Source organism: Puma concolor, chromosome B2, assembly GCF_028749965.1.
Source record: "Puma concolor isolate L17-30 chromosome B2, mPumCon1.1.hap2, whole genome shotgun sequence".
NCBI lineage: Eukaryota > Metazoa > Chordata > Mammalia > Carnivora > Felidae > Puma > Puma concolor.
Genome location: NC_141671.1, coordinates 64,923,470 through 64,947,924, shown reverse-complemented (window position 1 = coordinate 64,947,924; position 24,455 = coordinate 64,923,470). Strand labels below are relative to the sequence as shown.

At 37.1% G+C, this 24,455-nt stretch overlaps 2 protein-coding genes across 14 annotated transcripts in view; both read right to left on the bottom strand.

Annotated features, from left to right (window-relative positions):
• SDHAF4 (succinate dehydrogenase complex assembly factor 4) overlaps positions 1 to 12,267 on the bottom strand; it is a 32,867-nt gene extending 20,600 nt beyond the window's left edge. The window contains exon 1 of the mRNA XM_025925686.2: positions 12,091 to 12,267. Coding sequence (XP_025781471.1) covers positions 12,091 to 12,154 — 64 coding nt within the window. The 5' untranslated portion in view covers positions 12,155 to 12,267. The remainder of the gene's footprint in view (positions 1 to 12,090) is intronic.
• A 5,691-nt stretch (positions 12,268 to 17,958) lies between these two features.
• The window catches only part of FAM135A (family with sequence similarity 135 member A), a 123,733-nt gene continuing 117,236 nt past the window's right edge, over positions 17,959 to 24,455 (bottom strand). For all 13 annotated transcript variants that reach the window (XM_086707183.1, XM_025925245.2, XM_086707178.1 and 10 more), the window contains 2 exons: positions 22,016 to 22,129; positions 17,959 to 19,376 (listed from right to left, as the gene is read on the bottom strand). In XM_086707183.1, the coding sequence (XP_086563309.1) occupies positions 19,171 to 19,376; positions 22,016 to 22,129 (320 nt within the window). In that variant the 3' untranslated portion in view covers positions 17,959 to 19,170. The remainder of the gene's footprint in view (positions 19,377 to 22,015; positions 22,130 to 24,455) is intronic.

Sequence of the window (24,455 nt, the reverse complement as noted above, 5' to 3'; positions counted from 1 at the left end):
TATAGGGGAGCCTGGCTGGTTCAGTCAGAACATGCAACCTTGGAGTCATGAGTTTGAGCCCCATGTTGGGCACAGAAATTACTTTGAAAAATTTTATGTATTTATATATATATATCTATATCTATATCTATATATATATATATATGTATAATGTGTATATATATATATGCACACATATGCACATATTTATATATATGTGTGTGTGTATCTTTTTATACATATACACTGTTCGCAGCCAACTTGGAATTTTTTTTTTTTTTTTTAATTTTTTTTTTCAACGTTTATTTATTTTTGGGACAGAGAGAGACAGAGCATGAACGGGGGAGGGGCAGAGAGAGAGGGAGACACAGAATCGGAAACAGGCTCCAGGCTCTGAGCCATCAGCCCAGAGCCTGACGCGGGGCCCGAACTCACGGACCGCGAGATCGTGACCTGGCTGAAGTCGGACGCTTAACCGACTGCGCCACCCAGGCGCCCCTGCCAACTTGGAATTTATATAAGATTTGTTTGTAAGATTAGATAAAGTTAAAATTACATACAAACTGTATTAGCAATTTCAAAATAGTACATCAGGCTCTTCATTTATCTACTGTATGAGTGAGCAGAGAAATTATAGTTTGACCAACTGGAATACAAACTAGCATTCTCCCACAAATCCAAGAGCCCACAAAACACAAATATTAAAAAAATATATAACTGAATGTTTTAATAAAGCTATGACAATGATCTACAGGATTAATATAGTTTTCTCCCATCTACATGCTCACTTATATAAATGCTTCATATTTATGATATTAATTGGCTGAGAAAAACTCTGCCCCTCCCCCACTCATGCTCTGCCTCTCCCTCTCAAAAGTAAATAATAAAACATTAACAAAAATTTTTAAAAATTATATAAACAAAATTATTAAAAAGTTAAAAAATTACAGGGGCGCTTGGGTGGCTCAGTCCACAGCCAACCTGGAATTTATATAAAAATTTCTATATACATTAAAACATGTATTTATTTAAAATTTTTATTTATTGACTTAGAGTACAGATCATTTTGCCTTCAAACTCCCACTTCAGTATCTAAGCACATATTGCATTTTTTCTTATGTTCTCATAATAATACTTAAACATATACTAAAAGGCTAAAGAGAAAAACTGGTAACAACATCTTATAAGGCAGCATTTATTTTCTTTAATTTTTTTTAATGTTTATCTATTTTTGAGACAGAGAGAGACAGATCATGAACGGGGGAGGGGCAGAGAGAGAGGGAGACACAGAATCCAAAGCAGGCTCCAGGCTATGAGCTGTCAGCACAGAGCCTGACGCAGGGCCCAAACCCATGGAACACAAGATCATGACCCGAGCTGAAGTCGGACGCTCAACCGACTGAGCCACCCAGGCACCTCAGCATTTATTTTTATTTAAGAAATGGAAAATATAGAAATCTGAGTTTTGATTATATTAACATACTTCATATAACAATCTGATCTTGGTTCATTGTGATTAACTATTTAGAAAAATATATTGAAAATTTTGGTGAACACGGACAATGCTCAATTGAAAGATATTTCCACTCCAAATCATGGGCTTTTTGTTAATTAGTCACTTCTTGTCTGAAATATAGGATTCTTTAGAATTTGACATCAAAATATCCCAATTTAGGAAGTTTGGCCATCCTCCACAATAGAAACTTCAGTCCATCATCTGATGTCCAACTATCTATCCATCTACAAATCTGTTACAAATTTGTAAAGCATGAAAGGCTGTAAGTCGTGATAATTCAGTGATAATACAGATTAGATCTAAATTGTGGCTAATGACTGACTAGACTGTGCATCGGGTTACTAAGTAAGTCTATGCTACTGTACATCAAATAACTCACTTTGAAGCCTAAAAATCAGCAAGTATATAACATATACCAATAGCCATCTTCTCCTGTGCACTCAAGCTCAACTCAGTACAATAAAATTAACACTTTTTGTTTAGGTTTGGTTGTTTTTGCAAATCAAAAAATCTCTTAACTCAAAGCTTGAAATGATATTCAGTGTAAAAATTAATCTTGGTATGTTCCAAATCTGTAGAAATTCCTAAGCACTTATACAAAATCATAAAAATGGCACAAAATATAGTCTTGGCTACCAATTATAATGCAGACAAAATCTGAAGCTAAAAATTTTTCCTCTTGGGGCACCTGGGTGGTTCAGTTGGTAAAGCATCTGACTCTTGGTTTCAGCTCAGGTCATGATCTCATGGTTTGTGAGATCAAGCCCTGTGGTGGGCTCTTCGCTGCCAGCTCAGATTCTCTCTCTCTCTCTCTCTCTCTCTCTCTCTCTCTCTCTCTCTGCCCCTCCTGCTCTCTCTCTCTCAAAATAAATAAACAAAAAAATCTTTTTCCTCTTAAGTGATACAGATATACTAAATGTAAATAATACAAGTAATAAATATGTGTTAAATGCCTACTATGTGCCAGGCACTGTGCTAGAAGCTAAAAATAGGACATGTCACTAGACCTCACAATTATCTGATGGGGCAGGTGTGACTGTCTTTAATTTGCAGTAATTCTGTTCAATATGAACAAAATCATTTTCTGAAAAAGTGGCATTAGGTCAATGTGGTGGAGACTGCTAAATGTCTCAAGTAGCCACTTTTCCCTTCTTCCGTTTAGTTCTAGGATTCCCACTTCCACCTTGTTTGCTATTAAGCTGAGCATCAGACCACTCACTTAGAGATTACATTTCCCAGCCTCCCCTGCAGCCAAGCATCCATGTGTGCAAGTTGTGACCAATGGGTTGTGACCGAAAATGATATGCGTAAATTTTAGGTTGCCTTAATTTTGCAACAAGCTAACTGCCCTGGATTTCTTTTCCCATTTCCTTGGGTTGTAATATAGACATGGCAGGGACCCAGCTTCAACCATGCAGATGCGGACAAAATCCAGAGCAAGGTGATACTTAAAATATTTAATAACTTGTATAGACAGTGCCCATTCAGAACATATGTCCAACCATTCAGAACATAGGTTGTAAATAACTAGTAAAATTCTACTACTGTATATGGGGCTGATCATCAGCACTGCCCTACAGATGGTGGAGCAATGAGATGAAAAGAACATGGATCCCCGAATTACCTGTCAAAGTAGAGGTGTCCTGCCTGTCCCATCAGCAGAACCATTACAGCAGCTTGGCCCCTTGCTTCAGTAATACAACAAAGAAGTAAAAAAAAAAAAAAAAAAAAAAAACCAACAAAAAACTTGCAAACCAAGGGCATTAGAATCACACGAGTCCCAATGATAGCGACACCACTTATTAGCAATGTGGCCCTGACAAAGTTACTGTATGTATCTCACTGAATCTGTTTCCCTATTTACAGAATGGGGGTACTTCTACTTATCTTGCAGGCTAGTTCAGAGAAATTAAGTAATGCATATGTCTCTATGTGCGCACACTGAGTGTAATAATAACTTGAGCCTAATTCTAGGACACAAGAGTCAACGTACAAAAGGGTTTTTGGTAAGGAACAGGAAGGTAGGTGTGCTGTTGGAAAAGACAGAAGAGTTGCAAAGTGTAGAACTTTATCTGTAGAAAAAAAAAGTTGCAAGGAAAAGCTAAAAAACCAGTTTTCTCAGGGGACTCTGAGATCAGGAAGGCCTACAAGAACTATTTTTGCAGACAGGTAACAGGGTGACAGAATGTGGAGAATTCCTCTCATTTCTGGACAGTACAAGAGAAGATAGGGACATTGTGCTCTTTGGCACCCACAAACTTTATAGCTTTGGAAACGAGTCCATGCACAGCAACCTGGCAGTCATGGTGACAGTGAGACACATGTGAGTAGCTTGATGGGCAGACAACAAGAAAAAAGGGTCTATCAGATGATAAGGATTAGCAAAGAGGTGAAGGTGAGCCCCAGAGCCACTCCTATGGATTCTGCCTGTCAAACAACAGTAATCAGTAAGCATCAGTAATTACTAAGCATCAGTAATTACAGCTGACCCTTGAGCAAACAAGTTTGAACTGCACAGGTCTGCATACACATGGACTTTTTACAGCGCAGTACTGTAAATGTATTTTCTCTTCCTTATGATTTTCTTAATAACCTTTTCTCTAGCTTTAGTGTAAGAATATATAATATGTGTAATATGCAAAATACGTGTTAGTCAACTGTTTACATTATCCTAAGGCTTCCGTTCAGCAGTAGGCTTTAATAGTAGTTAAGTTTTGGGGAAGTCAAAAGTTATACGTGGATTTTTTTTTTAAGTAGGCTCCACGCCCAGCATGGAGCCCAACGTGAGGTTTGAACTCGCAACCCTGAGATCAAGACCTGAGCTGAGATCAAGAGTCAGACGCTTAACCAACTGAGACATCCAGGCACCCCAAAAGTCATATGTGGACTTTTTATAGTACAGGGGTTCAGGCCCTAACCCCCAAATTATTCAAAAGTTAGCTGTATATTAATGTTAGTATTACATTTTGGCCATCAGCAAGCTTCTGACTGTATCAACTACATGGGCAATAGCTGACAAACTTAAAGCAAAAATTATCCTTTGAGAAACAAAATCACCACCATAAAGCCCATGTCTTCTTCATCAAGGGGTGATTTGGCCTTATCCAAAGCTTACTCTGAACTGTGTTTACAAGTACATTACCAGAAACAAGATGAACTTTTTTTTTTGAGAGAGAGAGAGAGACTAGGTGCAAGTGGAGGAGGGGCGTAGAGAGGAGAGTGAGAATCCCAAGCAGGCTCTGTGCTGACAGCACAGAGCCCAACGCAGGGCTCAAACTCCCCAACTGTGAGATCATGCCCTGAGCTGAAATCAAGAGTTGGACACTTAACCAACTGAGTCACCCCAGTGCCCCGAAGATGACCTTCTAAAAGAAGAAATAATAGGGGCCCCTGGGTGGCTCAGTCAGTTGAGTGTCCAACTTTGGCTCAGGTCATGATGTCACAGTTCATGGGTTCGAGCCCCGCATCGGGCTCTGTGCTGACAGCTCAGAGCCTGGAGCCTGTTTCAGATTCTGTGTCTCTCTCTCTGCCCCTCCCCCACTCGTGCTGTCTCCCTCTGTCTCAAAAATAAATATTAAAAATTTTTTTTAATTATTAAAGAAGAAATAATAAAAGCAACAGAAAAAAACTGAATTACTGTTAAAAAAATTAAAACAAACAACTTTTCAGAACTTGTTTCTGACAGTTTGATAAATTAGAGATGCCAAAAACCTATAGCTATAAAACATCTAAAAAGGTTGAAAAATATACAAAAATTTTTTAATCAAAGAACCTTTAAGAAAGTAAATAATGAGAAACTAACAAAGCAGTCCAGTGAGGTAACCGAACACTTAAACCACCATATATCCTGTGCCTTTCTCACCTAGAGTTTAGGGTACAGAGCTCCCAGGACAGCAGGGAGAGGAGTCTTTTGAACCTGAGCAAAACAGAAAGCCTATCAGAGGCCAAGACTCAAGGAGGCACAGCACTCAGAAAAGTAATTGAGCCTGAAGATTTTAATGTGCATATAAAACACCTGGGGATCTTTGTTAAAAAAGCAGATTCTGAGTAGGTCTGAGTGGCATCTGCATTCTGCATTTTAACAATCTCCAGGTGATGCTCATGCTGCTGGTCTAAAGAACAAGGAGCTAGAAAAAAACTTCCAGTTAATGAAGAGAACTGTGAAGGAAGGATAAGTGTCCATCTCAACCTTGGTTCTGAGTGGATGTGTAAAAGAACCCTTCTAGAGATTTTGAAAGTACTGGCTGACCATACCTATGTTTATGTATGCCTGATTGCACGCTATCTGCACGGTCGAAAACCCCCCCGAGGGGAATACCTTATATAAAGTGGACCCAAGTCTAAAGTTGAAGTGCCCCGGTCACATGGCAAAAGCAGAAGCAAATCCTCTGAAAAATACTCTCTCAACCCATGTCTCATGTAAGTCTCACAGAGAGAATCTCAGGAAAATATGTGTGGAAACAAGCCATCACAAGCAACAGTCAGCAGAATCAACAAACAGGGCCAGACCATAAAGATTCAACATACTGAAATCACTGCCATCAGAATATAAAATAACTATTTAATGTGTTCAAGGAAAAAAAAAGCCAAAAAAAGGAGAAATGAGTAAGAGACTATGCAAGACCAACTTAAAAAACACAGAAATTAAGAAATATAACAATTTAAAGTTAAAGCTCAAAGGAAGGGCTAAATAGCAGAACAGATACAGTTGAAAAGAGAATTTGTGGTCTAGAATTTAGTTCTGAAGCGATTATGCAGGAAAAAGCATGGAGATAAAGATGAAAATAACCAAAGAGAAGCTCACACATGTGGAGGATAAAATGAGAAGGTCTAACAAATGTTTGTTTAATCATAATTCCACAAAGAGATAATAGAAAGACCATGAGAAATAAAGCAGACAGGAATCTTCAGGTGTAGGAAGCACAAAGAAATGCCAAATTAAAGGGGCAAAAAAGTACATCTAGACACAAAGTAAAATGAACAATCCCAACATCAAAGGAAGATCTAAGAAGACAGATAAAAGACAGATTACTAATAAAGAAACAAAAATTGGGACAGATAACTTCCCCATAGCCATAATAGAAGCCAGAAGATAGAACTATGAGAAAATGATACACCCATTAAAACCACCTTTAAAAAACAAAAAGTAAAAGAAACCAGATTTTTGGATTAAAAATAAGATATATATCAAAAAGAACACTAAGAAACTTTATCACAAAAGACTGTCATGAAAGGAACTTCTAAGCAATTTACTTTAAGAAAGTGATCCCAAAGGTGAAGTGTGAGATAAGAATAGAGAGAAAATAAAAGTTTCATTCATTGACTGTATAAAACCATAACAACTGTGATGTGGGATTATCAAAACCACAACCCATTCCAACATATACATGAGAACTCACACATATACACACCTAAAAGGGTGAACAACAAAGGTAGAGGGTGAGTGAATTCAAAGCATTTTCACACCTTGTAATGTTTAGGATAAGGTGTTAACTTTAGACTTCCCTAGGTATGCATTTCAATTTCAAGGATAACCAATAAAAGACAATGTATATCTCCCAAACCAGCAGAAGGAAAAAAGATGGAACAAGAAAATATTTAACTCAAAGTATGACAAACAGAAGGTGAAAAAAGATGGTAGAAATAGAGCCAATTATATCAATAATTATGGTTATAAATGGACTCTTCAGTTAAAAAGGTATAAACTTGTCAGACTCCAAAACAAAATCCACCCACATGCTGTTTATGTAACAAGCACCACACCATGTTTCTAAAACAAACAAACAAAAAAAGACCCATTTTATGGACTGAAGGTTTGAGTTCCCCTCACCACTCTCATTCATATGTTGAAATTCTAACCCCTGATGTAGTGATATTAGGAGGTGACCCCTCTGTGAGGTAATTAGGTCATGAAGTGGAGCCCTCATGAATGGGATTAGTGCCCTCATAAGAAGAGATATGAGAGCCTGCTGTGGCCTTCTGCTCTCTGCCATGTGAGGAGACAATGAGAAGACGGCCATCTGCAAACCAGGAGTAGGTTCTCACCAAAGACCAGATGTCCTGGCACCTTGATCTTCCTAGCCTCCAGAACTGGGAGAAATAAATGTCTGATGTTTAAACCACACTGTGGTAACTTGTTATTGCAGCCACAACTACGCCATGGGAGATGCACCGTTTCCATGTTTTGTTTAGTTTTGTTTTAAAGAGAGAGACACACAGAAAATGGAAAGAAAATAACCACAGTTAGAGAAGAAAATGATAACACAAACAAAAGACATAAAAAAGTAAGAGATTGGGTGTCTGGGTGGCTCAGTCAGTAAGCCACTGGCTGCGTCCTGGTTTCAGCTCAGGTCATGATCTCACAGTTTGTGAGCTGGAGCCCTGCATCGGGCTCTATGCTGACAGGGTGGAGTCTGCTTGAGATTCTCTCACTCTCCCCCTCTCTCTGCCCCTCTCTAGCTTGTGCCCTCTCTCTCTCAAAATAAATAAATAAACTTAAAAAAAAAAAAAAAAGCTGAGAGCATCAACAAAACCAAGAGTTGGTTCCCTGATGAGACTAAAACTACTGTAAAGTATTTAGTTAGGCAAATATGAAAAAAAAAAAAAGAGACAGAGAAGGCAAAATAACATGAAGAAAATAGATTCCATAATGGGGGGAGCCCAGATGGCTCAGTCAGTTAAGCGTCTGACTTTGGTTTAGGTCCGGATCTCACCATTCATGAGTTCGAGCCCAGTGTTGGACTCTGTACTGACAGCTCATAGCCTGGAACCTGCTTTGGATTCTGTGTCTCCCTCCCTCTCTGCCCTTACCCTGCTCACACTGTCTCTGTTGCTGGCTGTCTCTTTCTCTCTCTCAAAAATAAATAAACAGGAAAAAAATTTAAAAAGTAGATTACATAATGAGAGCAGAAATTTTTTAAAAAGGGAACTTTATGCCTATATAATCAAAGTATACAAAATGAACAATTTTCTAGAAAAATTTAACTTATCAAAACTAAAAGAAAACCTGATAAACAATGCAATAACTGTCGAAGAAATTACATCAGTAATTTAAAATCTTCCCTGAAGGAGCAGATAGTTTTATAGCGAGTTATACCAAACACTCAAGGAATAAATAACCTCTTTAAGCAAAATATAACAAAGACAGCAAAAGGGTGGAAGACTCTCGAATTTGATTCTCGAATAGAGGCTAGAATAACTTAATTTCAAAACAAGAAAAGGAAATTGCAAAAAAGCAAAATTACAGGCCAATTTCTAAACAAAACATAAACATATCAAATCCAACATATTAAAAATATAATCATATGGTACACCTGGGTGACTCAGTTGTTTAAGGTTTGAACCCCACATTGGGCTCTCTGATGTCTGCACAGAGCTGGCTTTGGATCCTCTGGTCCCCCCCGCCCCTCTCCCCTTGTGCTCTCTCTCAAAAATAAATAAATAAAACTTAAAAAAATATATAATCATGATCAATTTGAATTATTTTCTAGGAATGCTAGAGCATTAGCAAAATCTACAATTCACCAACTCACCAGATTTAAAGGAGAAAAATGATATAATCACTGAGAAGATGAAGAAAAATGAGTTCAGTAAATTTCAAGATTTACTGTCTTAAAAACCAGACAAATACATAAACAACAACAAAAACCCTTCTAGACATAGTATAGGACTTCATTAACCTGATAAAGGGCACATCTACAGCTAATATGACACTTAAAGTATGAACACATTCCCTTTACAATCACAAACAAGATATCAACATGTTACTGTAAATCTGAGCAAGGAAAGCAAGAGAAAAAAAAGATATAAATATTAGAAAGCAAGAAACTAGATTTTCATTACTTGCAGATAATATAAGTGGCTACCTAGCATACATACCCTCCCCACATAGCTACAAATAAATTATTTAATAAAGTAATTTAGCTAGGCTGCAGGATACAAAAGCATTAATAATTCAACTATGTATCTATACATAAGCAGCAGTCAGAAAATGATCATTTAAAAAATTATTGAGAAGCGATCAAATCGCAACAGGAACTTTTTTTTTTTTTAAAGAATTTGATATGCAAAGCAGATATGTAAGAAGAGCCAAGGCACTTCTGAAAAACAAATGGGAGGATTTACCCTGTTAGATATTAAGACTTATTATAAAGGTATGGTTATTAAGACAGCTGATAAATATCAGCACAGGAATAGACAAATCGATGCAACTGAAAAGGAAACCAAGAAATAAACCCATGCATATATGTTTATGTGAACTTGATTTAAGACAGCTGGCATTGTATCAGTGGGGGAAAGGTCTACTATATGGACCTGGGACAACTGATTATTGACATGAAAAATAGATGAAATTGGTTTCCTGCCTCACACCATATATAAAAATCAATCCTGGTAGAATAAAGGCTTAAATATAAAAAGCAAAACTATGGTCCTTTTAGACGAAAGTATAGGAGAATAATTCTGACTTTAGGGCAGAAAAGGCTTTCTTAAACAAGATCACAAAGCACTGACAATAAACAAAAGATCAAGACAAAATTACAATATAATTATGATTATCTGTTCATCAAAAGACAACTTTCTTTTGAAGATGTGTGATTGTACATGCAGAACCATTATTTTACTGTGCTACACTGTACATTTTTTTTAAAAAGACACCATGGAGTGACAAAAACAGCCCCAAACTGGGCTATTTGCCACTTACATAACCAAAAAAGGTTTAGCATTCAAATATATGTAAAGAATATCAAGAAGAAAGATAAAAATGGGGGTGCCAGTTGGCTCAGTCGGTTGAACATCTGACCTGGGCTCAAGTCATGATCTCATGGTTCAGGAGTTTGAGCCCCGCATCGAGCTCACTGCCTTCAGCAGAGAGCCCACTTCAGATCTTCTGTCTCCCTCTCTCTCTGCCCCTCCCCTGCTCGCGCTCTCTCTCAAAAATAAACATTAAAAAAAATCCATTAAGAAAATGAAGAGATTTCACCAAAAAAGCTAATATAAATATTTGAAAAGATGTTTAACTTCTCTAATTGGGTAAGTTAAAAGAGAAAAGGAATTTAGCTAGGATACTGGATATAAAACCCAGATTTTGCCTAAAGCAAAATCACAATGATCTACCATTTCAAAACCCTATACAGGCAAAAATCAAATTTTCTGATGATTATCGAATATTGACAAGTATGTGGAGCAAGAAGAACTCTAATACACTGCTGGTAGGAACGTAATTGCCAGTAGGAACAGAAAATGACTTTACAACTTGGCATCACATTGTAATACTGCAAAGGCCTATACCATAGGTTCCAGAATTCCACTCCTTGCATGAGAGCACCCATAACTTATGCAAGAATGTGTAGCAGCCAGTCTTGGTGTTTCCAGAATTACCCAAATGTCCACTGAGAAGAGGAATGGAAAAACTGTACGATATATTCTCACAACTGAAAATAACTACAACCTTACACAGCAACATATATGATTCTTAAAATACAGTGTTAGTAGGAAAAAAGCAAGTAAAATACAAATGGTAAGAAGGCATTTCTATAGAGATCAAAAACATGTAAAGTTACACGGCTGCATCAGGAAAAAGCACACAGGTTGCTGTTTAATAACAGAAATATTCTGTTTCTTAAATTCGAAAATAGGTTCATAAATGTAAGCTGTGCTTCATAACTTATTCGTGTTATACGTGTTTTGGGTATCAAATACCTCATTCTTAAGTTTTTAACACAAGTGCGAAAGGGATGGTGAATGAACACATAACAAAATGTGCAGTTATTACCTTGAAGGCTAGATAAAAATGGGACTTTCACTTTCTGTATTATTCTTTCCTGGAACATTTAAATGTTTACAATTAACAAGTAATATATCTGGGGAGAAATGAATACAGAAAACAAACTGCATAGAAATCTGGAGTTCATTAATATGAGAAGCAGTAATTCTGTTTTCAACTTACAGAATTTCTCCAGGATGCCCTCAATTAAACTAATTGTGGTTAAGTTCAAAATATTGAAAAAAAGCTTCCAACAAAAATAGGTTAAAAATGTCAGTTTTTACTGAAAGCATACACACTTCTTTGTAGTTAACAATTCGACTTCATCTAATTTTTATTATACTAATTTGCTACTGTGGGGCGACGTCTGCACTTTTCCAGTTTTTTTTAATACAGTAAACCGCTACATTTTTTGATGTAAATTAAATAAGTAAATGAAAGTAAATGAATGATTCTCGTCCCAAGGGCCGTCTTTTCCATTTTTTTTTTTTCACGAGCATCAAAGCGTAGTGCGCCCTGAGAGCTCCAAAGTAAACAACCTAGAATGTTTGCTGCCCTTCCAGACCTGAGCAGTGACCGGAAGGACGCAGGTGTCCAGGCTCTCGAAGGGCTGGGGTGATCTTCTAGCCCTAGTCCCACCCCTGAGCCGGGCGGTGAAGGGACCTGCCCAGGACCAAGACGTGGGTGGCTGAGCCGAGGAACCGAAGCTCTGCAACACCCAGCACCTTCAGACTCCCGACACACACGCGGCTTCCCCGAGGGAGGCTTTTCTCGCGGCGCTCGGCCTTCGCGACCCCGCGCGCGACCTTGGCCCCGGGGCCGGGCGCCTTACTTGCCGCTCTCCACGCGGTGGCCGGGATGTAGCCAAGCAACCGAGCTAGCCTCGTTACAGTCATGTTGCCGACTCCTGCAGCGTCCTCTGGGCCCAGCAGAGGATGAAGGAGCAGGAAGAAGGAGCCAGCGGCGCAGTTCGGAGCCCAACCCACAGGCGGGGCGGATCTCTCGTGAGGCGGGGCGTGCTTGAGATTGGGTGGGGCCTACGTAAGGAGGGGCGGGTCGTGCGTGTGGCCGGGCGGGGCGGGGCTTCCAGAGCTCCTCTAGCAGTCTATGCTCCAATCCTGGGCTGTGTGCAGGAAAAGGCGGATGGAGAGCGTCAGCTTTTTCGCGAAGAGCGACTCAAGCTACCCTGACCTTCCTGGTGATTAAAATCCCAAATCATGGCTGAAATTGGATGAGGGAATAATTCCGTGTATTCCTCTTAATCTGAGGCAGAGGTCTTTTGAAAGATCTCTTTTATAGTATACAAAGATAAAAGTACCTTTTACTCTTTTGCCCGTGTAATAGTTTTCTTTCCCCTCAATTCTCTTTTGTTTTTTAAACATCTAGTTGTTCAGTGCACTAATTCGTGATTTCTGACTCATTGACTAGATGACCTGAAAGATAACAGTTGTGAGTGAAGTGCAGAGCAAGAGAAGGCTTGCCATCTGGTCCAGGCTGTAGTGGAAGGAGCCCTGCCAATTGGCCCTTGAATTCCAACAGTTGCAGTGGTGTTTGAAACATATGTGGCAGATCAGGAGGCTTTATGTAACTTATGGAAATCTTTACAGAATCACAGTGCAGGTCCCTAGATTTTTTATTTTTCAGAAAGTTTTTTGGCTAACTATTGGGCGCTGGTAATGTCTGACAGTGTGACATTAGGGGGCTATGCAATCTGAGTTTCTCATCAAGAACTGGGAGTTATCTGATCCTCCTAGATAAGGAGTCCTTTTACTAAGAGTATTATAGACAGATCAGGGCCGGAAACAAAACTCAAGCAATTTTTATTAGCAGGTAGCTCCCACACATACATTTGACCCTTAGTTTATATATATAGCTTAACAACAAGTTGCTTGTGACTAGTTGACTGAGGAAAAAATTCGAAGCTGTTATACAGATGGCTTTGCTAAATATACTGACTCAGCTGTCAATGGACTGCCTTGGCATTTAGAGCCCCATTTAACAGAGGCCCTGAAGGAACAGGGTGGGGGAGGACAGAGAGAGATGCCTGGGGGAGAGATCCTCTCAAGAGGCTAGAACTTTATTTTGTACACTTTGCCTTCCCGGAAGGAGACATGGCTTGAGATAAAGCTCTAAAGATCTACATCACTTCATGGGCACTGGTTGAGTCAAGTGGGCAGGGACTGGGAATATAAAGGTATTGGAATAGTCGTTTGGAATAGGACCTCTCAAAATTACTCCAAAGCATAAGAACATTTGGATCTTGTTGCTCAATTAAAAACAAAACAAAACAAAAAAAAGGCTCCCATTTCAGAAGGTCTCTTAATCAGAACAAGATTACTGCTACTTACCTATCACTCCATCACATATACCAAAATTTCATATCTTAAAACAATAAACACTTATTCTCAGTTTCTATGGTTCAGGAATCCAGGAGCCAGTGTACCTCTGGCTCTCTGGCTCTAGGCCTTAAGGGAGGTTGCAGTCAAGGTCTTAGCTGGGGATCCAGTCCCAGATGGAGGCACAACTAGGGGAGGATCTGCTTCCAAGTTTACTAGCCCAATTACTGGCAGGATTTAATGCCTTGTGGGCTTTGGGACTGGAAACCTCCTTCAGCTCTTGCTATGTGGGCTTCTGCAAAGGTCACTTCATAATATGTGCAGTTGGTTTTCCACAGAATGAATGACAGAACAAGAAAACTGCTCAAGATGGAAACCACAGTCTTTGTGATCTCATCTCAGAATGACATCCCATCACTTTTGATGTAGTCTATCATTAGAAGTGAGTCAGTATATCCAGAGCCCTCCAAGGGGAAGAGATTACACAAAGGATGAATACCAGCAGATGGTGATCAACGAAGGCCATTTCAGAGGCTGCCTACCATAGTGACCCATTTTGTAGACATCAATCAGCCTCCTTCTCTCACCACAGCTGGACCCACTACCAGGTAGCCATGGTGGCATAGAGATACACATATACTTTTAACATAGTCTTTTCCCCTGCCAAGACTGATTGGCTAGCACCACTACTTGCAGTGAACAATCTGTCTCCCTGATATAGCACTATATAGCCTGGGTGGCAGGTTTGATTACAATGGAATCTTACGATGTTGAAGGAGGTAGCAACTTGTTCTATTGGAACAATGATACTGCATTTGGATTGGTTATACTTCTGACTTATACTTCTTTTATACATTCCTTCTGTGGACTTACTGAATACCTTATACTACATATACTTTATATAACATCCCACACAACATTGCTTCTAATCAAAGAACTCACTTTCCTATGAAAGTTGTAGAATACTGATGCCTCTGGGATTAACAAGCTTTATCACATATCCCCATCAGACCAGAAGCCAACTGGTCTTATAGAATAATGGACAACCCTACTGAAGGTTTACTTTTGGACGAAGGTCAGAAAATACTTTGAGATGCTGTCCTAAAGGTCTTGGCATATGCTCCAAATGACTTAACAGTGTTTTCAGTAGTATTTCTTCTGTTGACAGAATAACAGGATCCAAAGAGTAGTAGAGGGACTAATATCTTGTTATATTTAATATACTGTCCATATATTTTGCTTTCCATTGTGAGGAGAGGCAATCTGCCATGGGTCCTGGGCCTCCCTTCATATTATTGCTGAGTATGCTAACGGCAAGGCTTATCCATCTCCTGATACTTAGCAATTTCCGTAGTTAGTCATATAGGCATCTAATAGAGTATTACTACCATTTAACTGCTGCTCCCCTGGGGAAAAGAGACTGGCTTCTTTGCTGCTTGCTCAGAACTGCTTGGCCCTTGGCTCTGGACTTTTCTCCTGTGATGCAACCCATAGTGTGTACAGGAGTCATCTGGCCCTCTACATCACTGTGGGAATTGGGGCTCCATGAACTAGTGCAAATATGCTGATGCTTTGACTATGATTTTGCTGTAATAGTCTTTGGTACCCGGGAGTCTCCTGTTGGCATCCATTTCACTGTAGCAAGCAAGTCTACAAGCAGGATAAAATCTTAGACCCTTTATGGTTCTCACTATCCATCTCCATGATTCCAGGTTCTGTTGGCGTACCAATTTTTGTACACAGAGTGGGGTACAAGGGGATAGAATGTATTCTCTGCACTGGAAGTTGGGATTGTAAACTGGTCATTTTTTAGCTCATTCCTCTAGGTTAGGACTTAAAAAATTGGTCATGGTGCTAACTGGGGTGATTGGCCCTGAAGACCATGGAAGAAAAGGGAATAGGGAAAGGAGTCTGACTAGAACTTGGGAGATCTTATCTCCTGGATAAGATCCTCCTCACAATACCCATGTTGAATTACAAAAATTAAACAAAGATCTGCAATCATATATAGGCAAGGCCACTCAAGACTCAGATCCTTGCATCAACCACTAGGTAAAGACATTTCATTCACTGAGATACTGGTTGAACACAAAGGAAACGGAATAAATGGCAGTGGTGACAAATCGTAACAATTTAGCCTCATGGCCGGCCAGTGGCAGAATTGAGAGCTGTATGGTTTTGTTTTTAAATCAGACCTTTGGGACAAAACATGCTGCTCCTCATATCCTACCCTGGAGATTGTTTCAATTTGTCTGTAATAGGGCTCTGGAATTTAAATTTTTAATGTTTTATTTTTGAGAGAGAGAGCATGAGCAGGAGAGGGGCAGAGAGAGAGATAGAATCTGAAGCAGGCTCCAGGCTCCAAGCTGTCAGCACAGAACCCAATGAGGGGCTCAAACTCAGGAAATGCAAGATTATGACCTGAGCCGAAGTCGGATGCTTAAAAGACTGAGCCACACAGGCGCCCCTGGAACTTGTATTTTGAACAAGTAATTCAGGTAATTCTCAACAAGGAAGCTTGCAAAGCCCTGTTCTAACTATATTTTCTTCCCCATTGGTGCACACATGTGCTTATATATTTAGTAATTTCTCTTTTCTTTCCTATCTTACACTATTTTTGTATATGGGGTGATTGTGGTTAGGTCACAATTTTGTCTATGGGCTGCATACTACTGAGACAAGATCATTACAGAACTAGAGGAGGAATAGACATCACATGGAGATTCTGGACTTGAAAGTGGATGAGGGATAATAGTATTATGTTAGGAAAATTGTACTGTTAGTAATATGTAAATGTGTAAATATGGGAAGAATGGTATATGTTGATGTTAGAAAGACAAAGAGATTGGGGTGCCTGGGTGGTTCAGTCAGTTAAGCATCCTACTTTGGCTTAGGTCACGATCTCGTGGTCTGTGAGTTTGAGCACCACGTCAGGCTCTGTGCTGACAGCTCAGAGCCTGGAGCCTGCTTCAGAATGTGTCTCCCTCTTCCTCTCTGCCCCTCCCTTGCTGGAGCTCTCTCTCTCTCTCTCAAAAATAAATAAAACATTAAAAAAATAAATAAAAAAAGAAAGACAAAGAGATGGACAACAGTTGATCTCTCATGTTTCTATATTTGATTTTCAGTCATCAAACCTATTTCATATGCTCGGTGGACTTTGGTGAGAGAAACGGTGCCATCTTCTACTGCAGAAGCTGAGAAGGTTGGATATACTTGCTGTCTTTGAGGCCTGACAGCCTGAGTGCTGGCATAAACTAACCTTGGTCAGTTGGACATTCCCATCAGACTTTGAATCTGGAAGGAGTGATTCAAATAAGCAGAGTGTTTGGAATCCTGTTTTCAGAAGCACCACTACCAGTAGACATATACACAAACTTTCAGCTCTTTTTGAGGTCAGAGTTTGGCTACAATTTTGGTCATCCAGCTTCCTTTTGCTTCCATCTGTTTTCCAAAGCTCATTCTCCAGCCTTTCCAGAAATTCTGTGAGCTACCTAATATTCTTCCAATAAATTCTTTTTCTGCTTAATTTAATAATTGCTTTTTGTTGTTTGCAACAAGAATCCTTACGGGTATACACTTCAGTGAGATTCATTCTGTAAAAGTCAATTATAGTGTTTCAGACAATCACTTCCCCTCTCCCTCAGAACCCCATCCCACCCCTATAATCCGAATTTGGAGGTAAATAACATATGATAGTTTCCCTGGTAAATGAAAAGTGAAATCTGTTAGATTTTAAACCATGATCATTGATGTGCTTTTAAAACTGTTTTAAAGAGGGGTGGGATGGAGGGGAAAGTGGGTGATGGGCATTGAGGAGGGCACCTGTTGGGATGAGCACTGGGTATTATATAGAAACCAGTTTGACAATAAATTTCATATTAAAAAAAAAAAAACTGTTGTTTTAAAACCAACAACCAACCAACCATGATTATAAGAACAATTTATCTTCAAATAAAATGATTATGAGTAAGAATGAGTCCTTTGATAAACCTGGAAGATTATTCAAACTTAGAATAAGCATATTTCAAACTCAGGGCCAAGTATGTCAAGATGAAAAATGTGTGTGGCAAAAATATGTGGTGGTTAATGCATATATTTATATTTTCCAGTTATAATGCACTTGGTATATATTGCTTAGTCAATTCACTGAATTTTCAAACACTTTTACAAAGTAAAGACTTATGGAGAGCCAATGAAGTACCTTTCAACTACTTAATATATGCAAAAGATATAAATTATAAAAATACAAAGGCTGTAAGTTATATAATTATGCTGGTCTATACAATTAATTAGCATAGTCTATCCAATTTTAAATAAAAATATACTCTAGTATTCTGAAAATAAGCAAGTGTTTTAGCTGTTCCTCCAGATAGTCATTTGTTCATTTATTAACATCAGAGGCAATAACACAATGCTAAAAATAAAACATGCATCAATTATACAACACATACTTACAAAAACCTCTGTCCACCACAACTGGTGGATGCAAACAGACCTTCTATCCACCCTTAGTGCATTATTATTTTCACAAGTAAAACAGGAAAGGAAAATAGTGAATTTAATGCTATTCAGCACCTTTAGTAAAGTCAAAAGACTTAAACATCTCCATATATCAAAAACATTTGCATCTGTATCCCCAAACATGTAATTATTTTGTTCCATTTTTAACATGAATTATTTTATTTACATTACTTTTTAGTTCAACAAATTTTAACAATATTTAAAAATTATCTAAATTCATAAAAGTATTTCATAAATTTCAACACTTACTATGTACATACAAGAAAGTCCATGAAAAAAGTTAAAGAAATATAGTCAGAAAGTTCAAGCAACACTACCAAATTTAGCAAAATTCCAACCAAATCTACGCAGAGGGCATTCAAACATTCAAAAATCTCTAGATGCTGCTAACATGAACATGAAAAGTTCCAGTAATAAAAGTCAGTATGAGAAATAATGTTGAAATCACCAGTAGAAAATATATTTTAATAGGCATGACATATGTTTAATAGCAATAGTAATAATGACTTTTCTAGAAAACTTTTTTAACATGTCATCTAGGAACTACCTGGTTTGACTGGGCTAGAGTTGATTTCTTCAAAAAATATACTTTAGCAGCCATAGTTTTATTTCCAGTTAAAACATAGTAAAATGTTAAAAGTAAAATTTATAATTAACTAAATAATACCCCAATACTAGAAAATTTAAAATCTCATGCTATTCTAGCGATAATGGCCTTTAATATGATGTGTCCGATGTGAGAATTGTGGAAAGCCAATAATAAACAATCAGATATACATATGGGCTTAAAGTTTCACTGAAATACTTATGTAGCAAAATATATGAAAAAGTAATAGAAAAGTAAAAAGATAAAATTAAAAAAATATTGCACAGCCACATTACCTAGAAAGTAAAGTTGATGTTTAAAAAGCTCTAAACATGGATGATATAAATTATCTTCCATACAAAAAGGTATAAATATTCTTAGAACTATCAGCATCTACAGCTTAATATAATACATTATTTGAATCATTGTTGAATGAGGTAATTATCAAGTCTCTAACAATGTTTTTATCCTATTGGAAATATTTGAGGGCAGCAACCAGAAAGAATTTCTCTAAAAATATTTCTGAATCAAGAACAGCTATATGTGCAGCTCTCCCAATGAGTGAATCAGCTGTATTGGGCAATGCATTGATGACATTATATCGAACCAAGTTACAGTCCTTGCTTTGCAGAACTGGGCGAAGCAAGTTGTGGATCATTTCTGAATAGATCTGTCCTATGGAACAAATAGAAAGTAGGAAAATTAGTTCGTGTAAGTAACTGAAAAAAATTCTATGCCAACTTTTATGTAATTTATAAAATTTAGTTTTATTATTTCCATTTAAAGCAGACAAATGTCTTTTAAAAGGTTTTTTTTCTTTGACCATCATTTTTGAGATGATTTTATAAAAAATATAAATAACCACATTATTTATCTAGCCAAGTAAAAATTGCAAATTTATTGTAAATTCTTGTCAATTTGATACTTTAATTCAAAGCAATGAATATAACAGAACAAACAGTTTTATTCAACATTAAGTCACTTATGACTTGTTGAACCATTGTGACAATAAGGTAGCCGTGCTAAGACATTTTGCCTTTTACACATTATAGGGAATAGTCAGTAATACTGTAATGGTATTGTATGGTGACAGATGGTAGCCACACTTGTGGTGAGCATAGCATCATGTACACAGAAGCTGAATCACTACACTGTTCACATGAAACTAATGTAACGTTGTGTGTCAACTATACTAAAAAAAAAAAAAGACATTTTGCTTTTTATAACTTTTAAAACTTGAACCTATAGCAAGTACTTTAAAAATGTTTGTGGCATTCAACTGTATTCCACATATTTCCACATTATTCTGAGCAAAAACAACAACTTCCTATAGTCAGAAAGACAATGTGAGTTTGGCTCAAAAGTCAGACAGAATTCTTTTTTTCATCCAAAGGTTTATTTAATGCTTGGGTCCTGCTTTTAAATCCAAAATTGTGCTCCTGTCTCCCTCTCTTTGGTTAATTCTTACAACGAATTTATTGAGCTCATTCTAAGCATAAGAGATGAAGGTTATGTGTGTGTGTGTGTGTGTGTGTGTGTGTGTGTGTGTGTGTATACACACGTATATATATATATATATATATATACATATATACATATATATTCGTATATATATGTGTATATATACGTATATATGTATGTATATATACATATATGTAAATATATACGTATATATATGTAAATATGTATGTATATATACATATATGTATACATATATACGTATATATACACGTATATATACAAGTATATATACGTGTGTGTGTGTGTGTGTGTGTGTGTGTGTGTGTGTGTATATAAAAGCACAAAGTTCCTTACGAGGGGCAGTTTTTAATGCTTATGTATCACCACCTTACTATAGACGAGTGCAAACATATATCCATGGACCTGTGGATTTTAGGGAGGCAAGTAACAAATTTCTGAGGAGAGGCAGAGTTTATCCCTGAGGAATCATGAGAAAGGAAAAGAATATGGAAGTACATTTAGAGAAAGGAGAGAGAGATATTTGAGAGATTATTATCACATAAATTCATACAAAACTTTTTCTCTCACCTCTTCTCTTAGTTTTCATTATGATTGTCAAGCTGGATTTCTGGTTCTATGCTATTTAAAAAGTATTTTTACATAGGAAGAAATCCAAACCTGTCTTTATTAGATTCCCCCTGCCCCCTAGTGGCAAAGATCACTGTTAAAACAAAGGGCATTTCTCTAGTTTTTGTGACCCATCTGGAAGTTAAATCTCTTCTTAATTTATCCTTAAATCCCTGCTAGAACAGAAGTTAATAATAATAATTAAAAAAAGGTTATTTTGATGTCACAAAATGCTAAAAAAAATGTGTTAAATGAACAGAGCACCCATTGTGTGCCAGGCATCATGCCAGGCAATGCCAATACAAATATATGTAAGAGAGAGTCCCTGCCTAAACAGGCTGCTCACTGTTAAACTGTGGAAAATGCAAAGGATTCAGAGTTCATTTAAAAATCAGCCTCATTCCAAAAAAGGGACTGAGGAAATACGGGAAGGAAGGACACCTGTGTTTTTGCCCTAAGCCTGTAATTAATTAATCACCAGTGACTTTGGATCAGCCACTTAGCATCTCTGGGCCTCAATTATAAAATGAGCCAACAAGACCCAAGTCTCCTTCTGGCTCTAAATAGCTATGATTTAAATTTCTTTTATTATTCAAAACTAGCAAAAGAATATATAAAATCTTTATTACTTTATTAAAGTGAGGTAAGTCTTTGCTGCCATCTTTGATGAAAAGCAAGATACAGCAGAACACGCAGCATGATTGTTACCATAATCACCAATCCCAACAATTGTGAGGAAATCAAAGTACAGATTACCTTCGAGGCAGCAAAAGCAGCATTTGTAATTAGATAAAAGAACTCTTTCATAAGAATGATGGTTTTATTGGCAAAAACACCACATGCCAGGAGAAAAGAAAGGAAAAAAAAAAGAGTAAGGATAGATGTTAATAACAGTGGATGGAAAAGGAAATAAAGGGAGAGATGAGAGGAAGAAGAAAGAAAGGGACTACAAGAAAAATTTGGGAAAAAGCTCATGTTGTAGATACAACTGTTTGAAATACTTCTTTTTTTTTTTTAATACATAGAGATTTTACTGAGAAACTGATAAATAACTCAATGTAAAATAATGAATCAAAGTCATAGGCAGGCATTTCAAAGAATAATATGATCAATTAACATAGGAAAAAAGTTTTAATCTCATTTGTAGTTGGTGAAATACAAATCACAATGGGATGCACTGTCAGAGGAACAAATGGAGATAAAGTACTTCTAATTTACTTAGTTACCTGACTGTTTGTCCTTTAAAGCTGTTTTACACATTTCAATACGAGCAGAGTGATAAGGAACGTAGCGATCCTGTAGAGATCCCACTAGCACAACATTTTTGAAATAGTGAAGCCCTATGAAGAAAAAATATGGAATTATAATGCAGTAAGTAACCAGATTTAAATTAGTAAGTTAATTTAAATTAACTTTTAATTTAATATATTAAGTTAAATTTAATATTTAATAATTTAATAAATAAATAATAAATAATAAATTTAATAAAAATTAAATAAAAGTTAATTTGAATTAACTTTTAATTTTATATTAAATATATTGTGTTTAATATATTATATTAATTAATTATATTCTATTAAATATATTCTATTAATATATTATATTTAATATATTAAGTGACCACAATTTTTTTAATTTCCTCAGTAGTACTAATAAGTTTATGGCTTTTTAAATCTGATGAATTCGTTCTCCAATTTCCATATATTATCTACAAAAAAACCCCTACCTTCATTGTTATGTAGTTTACATGCTGGTATGAGAAATGTGTGTTTGTGCTGAGTGAGAGCAAGGACTGTGACATGGTAGTGCGTGGTTACGAGAGAGATTATATAGGGTGGGATAAAATTCTACAAGGAAGTATTTTATGACCTTCTTACTTTCTAAAAGATAATCCTCAATATTTAGGGCTGTTTCCTAAAGAAACAAAATCATACTTTTCCATAAGAACAAACAGTACACCCTATATGAAATCATTTAAAGCTGATTTTTAAGTTCTCATCTGACTCTTGCCTAATATTAATAATATTTTCTCCTTATTGAAGTATGATGTCAAGAGAATACATACTTAAGATTTTTCAGTAAAAATAGGAGGTTTGTGATCCATCCACGGATTTTAGTCAGGTTCTTCTATTTTTATATTTCAGCAAACTACGTGAATTTAGGTCTTGTGATACTTTGAACTAATTAACTCATTTAAGCACTGAAAAACCAAGTTCCTGTCCACTTTACTACCAGTAATGTTTTTTCTTAAATACTCTTGGATTGCTAGTGGAGCCTTAAAAAAAAAATGTTTATCTATTTATTTTTGAAGGGGGGGTGCGCGGGAGGGGCAGAGGGAGACGGAATCCCAAGCAGGCTCCACACTGTCAGCACAGAGCCTCATGCAGAGGCTGGAATTCATAAAACCCATGAGATCATGATCTGAGCTGAAATCAAGAGTCGGAGGCTTAACCAACAGCTAGCTCCCCGCCTTTTTAAAAAACTGTTTATTTATGAGAGAAAGAGAAAGAGAGAGAGCATGCACAAACAGGGGAGAGGCAGAAAGAGAGGGGGACAGAGGATCCGAAGAGGGCTCAGCACTGACAGCAGGGACCCTGATGTGGGCGAACCCACAAACCGTGAGATCATGACCTGAGCTGAAGTTTAGGACACTTAACCAATTGAGCCACTCAGGCACCCCACTACCAGTAATGTTCTAATTTTACTATGTATCACTAATTTTGCTATGTAGCTCAGACTAATAAATAAAAAATAAGAAATCCATGTGGTTATTAAATAAGATACAAGCCAATAATGACAATACATTAGGATTGGGGTGCTTAGTTTAGGTCATATAATTTTGTTCTGGAACATTCCAGAGTAAAATTTTGATACTTTTTGCCTACTGAAATTCAGGGTTAGAGACAGGCCAATTGTGGGGACTACTGTGGATCCAGAATATCCAGAGCACCTTTGTAGATACTCCTTTCTCTCTTGGAACTTATGATCCTAATAATGAGAGATTCTAGACGCACATACGGGCAGGTGGGACTGTATTTACCCTCTATGTCAAATATAAGGTCATTCTCCCTTTTTCTCAATGAGAAGATAACCCTCTGTGGCAATCTGGATATATAAAACCTTAGGGATATAAATGAAATAATCAAATGTCTGTAACAGGAATTAATTCAATTACACATATTTAAAATCATATTTGAGAAAAATATTAACAAAAATTATTTTTTCCCTTCATTCTCACATTTTGTGTGACAAATTAATTCTACTTTTAGCATGATTTGACACCTTGGCGTTACTTTGGGAATCACCTGTGTGTCCTAGAGCAGAGGTCTTCAAACTGGTATACATCTACCTTCAGGGGTAATTTAAGACTTTCAATGCACTTGAAACTGTATGTTATATATGCACAGAGTTATACATACAATGTCACATTGTATATTAATTATACTTCAATTAAAAAAAAAAACTCTAGATGGTGAGGATGGGCATGTATAGCTTTAAGGAAACTGAATTCTAGATCTCAACTTCTGTATGAGGGTTTTCCTAAAAATGACTTGTCCTTCTCCCACTTTATTAGAGAAAGGCATTTCTCCAATCTATTTCAGATTTTATTGTGGCATATGGCCTGAGGTATAAAAGTCTCTGGGGGAATGAAGCAAAATATGAATG